This window comes from Panthera uncia, chromosome E1 (assembly GCF_023721935.1).
Source record: "Panthera uncia isolate 11264 chromosome E1, Puncia_PCG_1.0, whole genome shotgun sequence".
NCBI classification, from domain to species: Eukaryota; Metazoa; Chordata; class Mammalia; order Carnivora; family Felidae; genus Panthera; species Panthera uncia.
The window spans coordinates 35,997,679-36,007,975 of NC_064814.1; the positions used below are offsets into that span (position 1 = coordinate 35,997,679).

At 41.7% G+C, this 10,297-nt stretch overlaps 1 protein-coding gene across 11 annotated transcripts in view; it reads right to left on the reverse strand.

The window, feature by feature from the left end:
* SYNRG (synergin gamma) overlaps window positions 1-8,415 on the reverse strand; it is an 86,753-nt gene extending 78,338 nt beyond the window's left edge. For 10 of the 11 annotated variants that reach the window (XM_049636557.1, XM_049636565.1, XM_049636554.1 and 7 more), the window contains exons 1-2: window positions 8,225-8,415; window positions 1,173-1,213 (exon numbers count right to left, since the gene is read on the reverse strand). In XM_049636557.1, coding sequence (XP_049492514.1) covers window positions 1,173-1,213; window positions 8,225-8,301 — 118 coding nt within the window. In that variant the 5' untranslated portion in view covers window positions 8,302-8,415. The remainder of the gene's footprint in view (window positions 1-1,172; window positions 1,214-8,224) is intronic. The other variant, XM_049636562.1, reaches the window with a different exon arrangement.
* Window positions 8,416-10,297: the final 1,882 nt, after the last annotated feature.

Below are 10,297 nucleotides of genomic sequence, written 5' to 3' on the forward strand. Positions count from 1 at the left end.
TTCTCGTATATGCTTTGAGAAACAATCCATGCATAATTTAAAGTCTTCTGATGACTGAAAAGTCTACTCTAACATACTTCATGAAAAGAAAAAAAATCTCAAAACAATTCCAAATTCCAAAAGAAAAAATATCAGGCAATCTTTGGGGCTCTCTTCTTGCTCTGCATACAGAGTCTTACTTTAAAGTTTATAAAAATGCAAAATCTTGAGCCATGAAAATGAATAACTGTAATGCTTTCCTAAAGAACAAAAGATCTCAAACTATTCTATCCAAATCTGGGACATATATAATTACAGATAGCTTAAATAATGCATAAATGTGAGCACAATGAAAGGAATACAACTGACTCCTGGAAAAATTTACCTGAAACTCAACCTCCATCACTGATTACAAATGGAGACAAAGTCAGTATGAGCCACTGACCACCTGCTACTGAGCCACTCGTTATCCTTCATCTCTATTGGTGATCTGGGAGTCTCTGTTTCTCCAGCAATTCTACCATAAGCAATCAACATTGGCTTTGTGAGAAGGGCCAGCTTTCAGAAGCAGACTGGTATGTGTCGGGGGTACAGTGAAGAGGGTGTGAGCAGAAAGAAGAGAAGGGCAGACATATTCTTTCTTCGACACTGTGTCCCAGTGGCACAGTACCATGAGTCAAGATTAGATCAGTTCACTATGGTTTCCCTGAAGACACAGCTAGAACTGACTTTGGTGGGGCCTTGTCTGAAACAGAGAGAAGGAATATACCCACTAAAGAAATTGAAGAGAATAAAACTGAGACTTAAAATAATTTATACCGAATCAGAATATGTGATCTCTTATATACATAAGACCAAATTCATACAGAGAAAACACGGTAGTATCAAACACTTAAAGAGGTTCTTTTATCCACTCAACAAACATCCAGAGAGCCCCTATAATTTTCTATCAGCATACCGGGTGCTGTAGATACCGACTAGCATAAGACAGACATAGCCTCTGCCCTATGGAGCTAACAATCTAGAATTACACAATTTTTGAGAAATTTCAAGCATAGCTGGCATACAGGTTCAAGACTATAGGAAAATTTTACTCTATTTCGCAGCAATAGGACTTCTTTATCCAATTAGTTCCCAAGTTCAGAAACATAACAGTGAAAAATAAAAAGTTTAAAATTTCAGCTTTCACATACCTTGTGGGGGTCTTATTCCACCTGCAACTGGAAACATGAAGCTAAAAACAGAAGAAAAACATATCAGGATCTTCTATGTACAAAGATTTCAAACAAAACATGTAATTCTTTATATACACAAAAGAACTGTAGACAGGGTCCTGCCATTTGTTCTGTAGTACGTACTGAACTACCCGATAGCAACACAGATCGAACATCCACAGGATGCATGACGGCAGGCATGTCAGTGCAGGGAGAAAAGTTGTGAACTAGAAAACAAGACATTGAAACTAGTCCTGGTCTGTCACTATGTGACTTCCTTGGATTCCAATTTCTCCATCCATAAATTGAGAAGGTTGGATTATATTCAGTTTGGCGAACATTTACTGAGTAACTACTACATGAGGGAACTGAATTAGTGCACAGTCTTGTTGAAGACACGCACGCAAGCTACTAACTGCAGCATCAAATAAAGTGTGCTAAGTGCTATGAGAAGCCCCAAATACTAATAGAGATGAAAAGAAAAAGATTAATTTGATGGGTTATATCTCGGGGACTTTTGTGAAGTTATCTTTTAAACTGAACCTTGAAGAAAGTCATACTATATAGTTTGAGCAAAAGCTCTGAGGCCAGAGCTTTGTGTTTAGAGATTTAGGATTGAATATAAGATACAGGATTAGAGAAGCAAGCAGACAGTAGAGGACCTTTAAGCTGTTTGATTTTACTTTGAATATTGTATGAAGTCAGAGATTATTAATTGTGGTACAACACACGACAAAATTTTACCATTTTAACCATTTTTAAGTGTATAGTGTGTACCATTAAGTACACTCACAATGTTGTACGACCATCACCATGATCCATTTCAAGAATGTTTTCATTATCCCTAACAGACTATACCAATTAAACAAGACCTCGCGATCACTCCCTCCCCCAACCCCTGGTAGCTACCACTTTTTGTTTCTATGAATTTGCTATTCTAGCTACCTCACACTAAGTGAAATCATATGATACTTTTATACTTCATAGCTAGCTTATTTCACTTAGCATAATGTTTTCAAGGTTCATCCATGTTGTAGCAGGTATTAGCATTTCATTCCTTTTTATGGCTGAATAACAAATACTCCATTGTGTGTACATACCACCTTTTGCTTATCCATTCATCTGCTGATGGACACTTGGGTTGTTTCCACCTTTCAGCTGTTGTAAATAATGCTATGAACATTAGTATACAAGTATCTGTGTAAGTCCCTCTTTCAATTATTTTGGGCATATATCTAGGAGTAGAATTGCTGGGTCATATAGTAATTCTGTGTTTATTCTCTGAGAAACTGCCAAATTGTTTTCCACAACAACTGCACCATTTTACATTCTCACCAGCAATGCATGGGGTTCCAATTTCTCCACATCCTCACCAACACTAGTTACTTTGTTTTTGTTTGTTTGATAATGGTTATGCTAATGGGTATGAAGTATTATCTCATGATTTGGATCTGCATTTCCCTGATGTGAGAGGTTCTAAGCAGGAGAGTGAAATGATCAGAAATGTAGTTTAGGTTTTTCTAGAAACACGGTAAGGCAGAGCTTTGAAGCAAAAAGAATCAGCAAAGAAACTAGCACGATAATGTTTTTTTTAAAGTTTACTCTGGGAGAACCTATTTATTTTGAGAGAATGTGCACGTGAGCAGGGGAGGAGCAGAGAGAGAGGGAGAGAGAGAATCCCAAGCAGGTTCCATGCTGTCAGTGCAGAGCCCAGAGTGGGGCTCAATCTCACAGACCATGGGATCATGCATGAACTGTGAGACCAAGAGTTGCACGCTCAACCAACTGAGCCACCCAGGCACCCTCTACCATAATCATCTTAATAAGAGATGAAAAGAGCTATAACCAGAATAGTGATACTGGAAAAGAGGCGGTGAATGAAAGCTATTCAAAAGGAAGAATGAAGAGGACCTGGCAATTGGCAGAATGGGGAAAAGCAGTGAAGCAGCAGAAAGAGCTGAAGACGTTGCTGAGATTCTGAGCCTGAGCAAATGGCAAGGATGGTAACACTGTTTCCCAAAAGAAGGAACCCTTGAGTAGGTTTGGGGGGAAGGGCAGTAGATGTGCATCCCTGAGGAGCGATCTAGCAGGCAATCAGAAAAGTAACTCAAGCTCAGGAGAAGAGTCCAGATCAATCTAGCTAGGCTCTTTTAACATTTATTTATTTGAGAGAGAGAGAGAGAGAGAGCGAGCATGAGCAGGGGAGGGGTAGAGAGAAAGGGAGACACTGAATCTGAAGCAGGCTCCAGGTTCTGAGCTGTCAGTACAGAGCCCAACGCAGGGCGGGGCTTGAACCCACGGACCTCGAGATCATGACCTGAGCTGAAGTCCGACGCTTAACAGACTGAGCTACCCAGGGGCCCATGGCTAGGCTCTTTTAAATAAAGGTTAAAAAAAAAAAAAATTAAGCTCTGGTTGTGAATGAAATAGCCAAGGGAATGTGCATATATAGGGAGATGACAACAAAGAGCAACTTGGAGAATTCTTATGGTGAAACTGAGTAGAGAATGGTCATTGAGAACCAAGGGACTTGGTTATAACTGCAAGTTATAACTAAGGAAGAACCATATTTCAGGAAGAAGGAAGTAGTTACCAGTATTTAATGCTGTAGAAAAGCTGATCAGAATAAGGATTAACAAAAAAAGATCACTGCTTCCGAAAATGCCGATCTTTGAGTAAACAGTTTTAAGAGGAGGAGAAACTCTTGGACCTGTAGGGAGAAAGGTTTAGGATACAAAAGATATGCTTAGATACAGCCTGGCAGCAAAAGGGATCTGCTTTGAAAAGGAAGAGGGACTTCTTTCTTTGAGAATGGAGGGAAAGAAAATGGAACAATTCAAGGAAGAAAACGTCTGAGTGGGAAAGATTCTTAATCTGGGAGTCAAGGATCTGAAAGGGGTTTCAGGCAATCTTTAGAATCTAGTGAAAGCTAGAAATTATTTGCCAAATTTATGTATCCTTGCATTTTTCTAGTGTGTAATACCCCCCCCCCCTTCCCAGGAAAAAGGCTAAAACCCAAACTTTCCAGTCTTTTGGCTCTAACATATTTTTAATTAAAAAAAAAAAAAGTTGTCAGGTGGTTTACCAAGTTCTAGTTGGACATCTATCTGACTATATGTTATTTATAGCTTTGAAGAGGATCTGAACTGTTAGCAAATTCTACTGCTGACAAGCAGGCCTGCACCCAAAGAGAGGACTTTTCTGTACTGCACACAAGATGTATTAGCTAAGTAATTTGTTAACTGGATAGAATGTTTAAACTGAAAGTTGAAATTCAGTAGTATCGTTTTTTTTAAAAGGTACTCACATACACTAAGATTTATAAACTTAGAAACAATGCATTTAGATAATCAACTTGTCAAGACTTTTCCAAATCTTAAAGATTTACAATTACCAGTATGTCTTAGTGGCTAAGTAAAAACTGGAAACTGAAGTTACATTTTTTCCAGTTCAGCCATAAATTAACTGTAAAGCTCCATGCAAACCCCTTCACCACCCTGTCCTGTTTCCCCTCTGTCAAATGAGGACACAGAACTGCAAGTCTGCCAAGGTCCCAACTAAGACAATCAAATAGACAATAATAAATGTACACACATAAAGGTTACCTTGAAAACACAAACAAAAACTGAATGAAGAACGTTACTGACAAACATGATTTGCTCCAGTAATTATTTAGCAACCCAAACTCCTTAGTGACCTATGTACCATTCGTATGATTCTCTGGAATGTTTAGACTAACAGCAACGTGCTTCAAGACTGGTTGGACAAGCAGCTAAGACACTGATAAGAAAGCATAAGTTTGGCAAAAAAAAAAAAAAAGCCAAAACCAACCAAACAAAAGCCCCCCAAAACTGGGCAGCAAGATGACCAACAATTTATTTTCAAAGGTAAAACCCACTATTTTTTTTTTTTAATTTTTTTTCAACGTTTTTTATTTATTTTTGGGACAGAGAGAGACAGAGCATGAACGGGGGAGGGGCAGAGAGAGAGGGAGACACAGAATCGGAAGCAGGCTCCAGGCTCGGAGCCATCAGCCCAGAGCCTGACGCGGGGCTCGAACTCACAGACTGCGAGATCGTGACCTGGCTGAAGTCGGACGCTTAACCGACTGCGCCACCCAGGCGCCCCTAAAACCCACTATTTTTACTGATAGCCTAGCATGAAAGCAGAACTGAGGTCTACTTGCCACATGCGTACCTCACTCATTCCCCCTTTCAGGTACCTTTGCTACTAACCTGCACTTCTCAGGCATGGACTCCAGCAACACTTCCTCAAGGATCTCCCTACCTCCAGACTCTACAAGATACAGCTCATATAGCAGAGGTGAGGCGCATCTTCCTAAAGGACCATTTGATAAGGCTATTCCTGGGGTTAAAACTATGTAATGATTCCCCCTTATATGGAATTTCCTTAGTTTATATCCAAGGCCCCCTCCTGTTTCAGCACAATTTTTTTTCAGTTTTATCTCATAAATCTCATCTCCCACTTAGTGTCACAATCCATCTGGCCTATGTGCTATTCCCCTTGCGTTCAGTAGGCCTTCACATCTCCTATGACAATCCCTTGACCACTTCCTCTTCCTCCAACTGAGGCCCAGATAAAATAGTCCTTTGCTTTTGATGTGCCTTGAATCCACAAATATTTATAGAATGTTTTCTTTTTTAAAAAAAATTTTTTTTAATGCTTATTTTTGAGAAAGACAGAGACAGAGCATGAACGGGGAAGGGTCAGAGAGAGGGAGACACAGAATCCAAAGCAGGCTCCAGGCTGTCAGCACAGAGCCCGACATGGGGCTCAAACTCACGGACCGTGAGATCATGACCTGAGCCAGAGTCGGACGCTTAACCGACTGAGCCACCCAGGTGCCCCTAGAATGTTTTCTATGTTAGAATGTGCCAGAAGCAGTGGAAGAGAAAGTGGAAGAGAAAAAGATGAGGAAGCCCTTAAGGAGTTTATAAAAGAGCAGGAAAAAAATAGACAAATGATAATATCCCAGAAGGATACAGACTAATCAAGATCTTTCAACAATTTTTTCTCTGTTGTAGTTGTCTTAAAAATTTTTTTTTTCTACTTCACATCTCTTGGGTAAATTTTGCCCTTTTTATATAACTCTACCATTTATTTTAAAGTAGCCCAATCAGGATACCTATCAAAAGTAGGCTAACATTAATAAAGCTGGAAAATGCCACTGCTTTTTGTTTAGTCTCTCAGAATAGAAACAAGTATCTAAGAAAAATGGTACCTTACAGCTTCTGGATTTTCTCCACTAAAAGCTAAGAAACGATGCCTGGCTCTTCCCTTAGAAATATACTTAGGCTACCAAAATGTTAAAAACCATACTATCCTTTCTTTATTGAGCATACAGCTTTTCAGCCCCAGAAAGTTTCCAATATATGTAACGCTCACCACACATTTTTCGAGGCAAGGATCATTTTAACTCCTTTTCCTTCTCATATATATCCTCTAGTTTTAGAAGGCAGATGTTACTCTAAACAAATTTTATAGATGAAAGAAATTTTAAAATCAATCATTCTAACTTCTATCACAACTCAGGCCACACTTATTTTTTAAAATGTGTGTTCATGGACTGGTGACATTAAAATACTGTAAACTAAGGAGAATGATCCACTCAACTTTCTGCACATAAGGTCTTCCCCACCCACCCAAAACAGAAACCAAACCAACCAACCAAAAGAAAACCCCTGGGCCTAAAATACCAAATTCTTTTAAGTTTATATTTTTCCCAGAACTTCGTGCTATGATTAATCATATACTTGATCAAATTAATGCCACTCGAGAACATTTTAGAAACTGTTATCACATATAGAAAAGACATTATTACACATGTGTCTTCTGCAGCCAAAACCTGACTTATATCAAGTATTCATAAAAGACTGCGATGAAACAGCGTAAATCAGAAAAAGTTTTAAATCTAAAGTGAAAGATGTGTAGAGGAAACGGAAAATGGGGCTGCACACAGGTGGTTTATTCAACAGCCACCGCCTTTTTTTCCTAGCCTATATATAAACACCTGCAGGAGGTGATAATTTTAAAGACTACACTTCAGTAGTGTTTGTGACTCCAAAATTAAAACACTGCCTATCAAAAAACTAACACTTTGTTTTCCAAAAATAATTTAGGATGCTGAAGATAAAGCGCTGATTTTATCTTCAAATGTGTATGCATTATGTGTTGGCTAGCAAAACAAACTCAGCCTAGGTCATTATACAAGTGGGGTGAAAACTTCCCAGAACAAAATTATTTCCTTCAGTGATGAACTTGTCAAGTTGCAAACGTTCTTCTCCTTTATCATTCTGGATATGAGAACCACAGGCAATTACTTATATGGCAGAGGGCAGATTTGTTTAAGGTCTAAGTAAAAGCCTGGAAGCTTTGTTTTAATAACTGCGTAACTGCTGTTTAATAGTGATTTGATTTTAATAAGGAGACAAGACTTAAGAGTTACGTCTACACGAGCCCATTCAAACGTCTTCAGAATTTCCTGCTGTTTGTCGTGTGTTAAGGAGATAAAAAGGACAGAACATTCTAAAGGGGGGGCGGGGGGAGACGAATAGTACACACACACCTCTTGCAAACAGCTATTCAGCTTTGTGACCAGATCTTTCCCTTTGTGAGCAGAGCCTTCCCGACTCTATCCCTGCTCAAGCCCGGCAAGCCCTGGAAAAGGGAAGTCTGGTCGCTCGGAGCGAGGCGTCGGGGTTGCTGCTCTCCCCAGCCTGGCTGGGTGCCAGCTCAGCCAAGCGGACCCTCACCTCCTGCTCCTCCTCCCCGCACTGGGACGCTCTCGCTCACTGCTCGGCCCCAGCACCAGTGCCCCTGAGCCTGGGAAACAGGACACGGATGTCGGGCTCCTCCACCCACTCGGCCTAGATCCCCGAGGGACCCCTTTCTCCCGTAGCCCAGTGCCAAAGGAAAAAGGGGTCGAAGCGGGCGAAAACCGTCAGAACCTCCAAACAGTCCTCGCCCCTGCGGAGCCAGCCCTGGGACCCAACTCGGCTCTTCACACCCACCTGCCTGCCCCGGCGGCCCCCGCGCCGGCTCCCGCGGCCCCGCCGCCCCCAGCTCCCGTTCCCGGCCGCAGCGCCATCTTTCTCCGGGCCCGCCGTCGCCACCTTACAAGCAGCTGTCAGCTGAAGACAGCCACTTCCGGGGCAAAAGCCAGCCCCACCAAGCCGCGAACTCGGCGACGGGGCGGGGCCTGCGCCCACGTGATCCCCCGCGCCCCAGAGGCGGAGGCAGGGGCGGTGGCCGCGCGCTCTCGCCCCGTGACTCAACCGCCCCCCGGGGTCCTCCACGTGTGTTTCTAGTTCTGAGGCGGTCTGGGCGGCTCGGGTAGCTGATTCATTGTCTGGCAAGGCTCTCTGCAGGGCCCGGCTGGCGGCCCAGCGGTAAAGCACTGTCGTTCCTCAGTTTGAAAAAGCACCTTGTTGGTTAGTGAAGGGAAGATCGAATCCTGCTTTGAAAACTGCAATGATGAGTGCACGGGTATTCCTTTATGATTTTTACCCGTAAAGAATAGATGGATCCTGGACGCTCCTTTGATAGCTTCACAGCGCTGATGAGTGATCATCTCTCTCCCCCAGAACCCGGCAGCTTCCATTTGGTACCCACCCCAGAAGATGAAGGTATTTAAATTTTAACTTAGTAAAGCAGGCTAACTCAAATAAACCCAACCCACGTATAAACCTCCAACGTGCTTGTGTTTGGTTCTGCCACCAAGCCACCCCAAATCCGCTTTCCCTGTACTTGCAAGCAGGGCAAAACATCGGTGTTTGGAAAGCAGGTCATCATTATTCTGAACCCACCTGGGCATATTTTTACTTTTATTTTTTTTCCCCTGTGCGAACTACTGTGAGTAAAATACAAAAGTCCAATGTAAACTTTTTCAAGTCTTAAAGCAGTTTGCTTATTAGCAAGTAGTGGATTAATTATAACTGGCTTTATCTTTCACTCTTGCCTCAGGTGTTTTACAAGGAAACCACTTTTTTTTTTAAGGTTTATTTTTGAGAGAGAGCACGCGCACACGCGGAGCTAGGGAGGGTCAGCGGGAGGAAGACAGAGGATCTGAAGCGAGATCTGCTCACTAAGCAGAGCCCGATGCCAGTCTGGAACACACGAACTGTGAGATCATGACCTGAATGTAAGACGGATGCTTAACTAAGTCACCCAGGTACCCCCAGGGAAACCATTTATAATAGTTATCCTTTATTGGGCACAAATCATTGGTGGGGAGCCTTACTGCATTTTTTCAAATCCTCAGTGGCCCTAAGAGTTAGTATTGGAATTTTACAGATGAGAAAACCAAGGTTAAAAGAAGTTGTAATTTGTCCAGGTCATAGAGCTGCAAAGCAGCAGCACCAGGATTCAAGCCCACATGTTTCACATAAAAGTCCTTGCTCATTTCACTAGACCAGCTATTTGTTATCACCTGTTCTCTTTTCATAACTAATTTCATTCCTCCTCTTTAGGCAAAACTGAAATTTGTGTAGCATATAGTTCCAAATGACATAAATATGCTAAATTCAGTATGAATCCGTTGACAAACCAAGTTGATGTCGCCACTGTTATTTAAGGATGGGTAGTTACACAGAAGAAAATAGTAAAAAAAAAAAAAAGAAATAAAGTCAAATGAAGGGACTATATGAAGGATCAAGATGTGATCTCTTGTTTCTGCCTGGATACTTTGTTCTCCTTTGCCTGTGGATTCCTACATCTGCTAGACTCAGCACAGGATGTCAGCCTTCCATGACATGTTAGATGCCAATCCTCCCTTGCTTCAGCACCTTGGCCTTACGTCTAACACAACATTTGCCACACTATTTGTTCCCTTACTTTATAGCCACTGCTACACTCTAAGGGCACAGACTGTGTTATTAAGCTTTGTATTCCTCACCAAATATATCATGTTTGTTTAAGGAATATTTGGCAGGAGTTTGTAACATGTCAGGCAGAGCCGGGTCCTTCCAATGTTGAGACATAGTTGATATTACCCCCATTTCATACATGAAAAAACAGAAGCTCTGAGAAATTAAAGAACCTATTCGAAGTCACACAGCTGGCAAAGAGGTGGCACCATCACAACT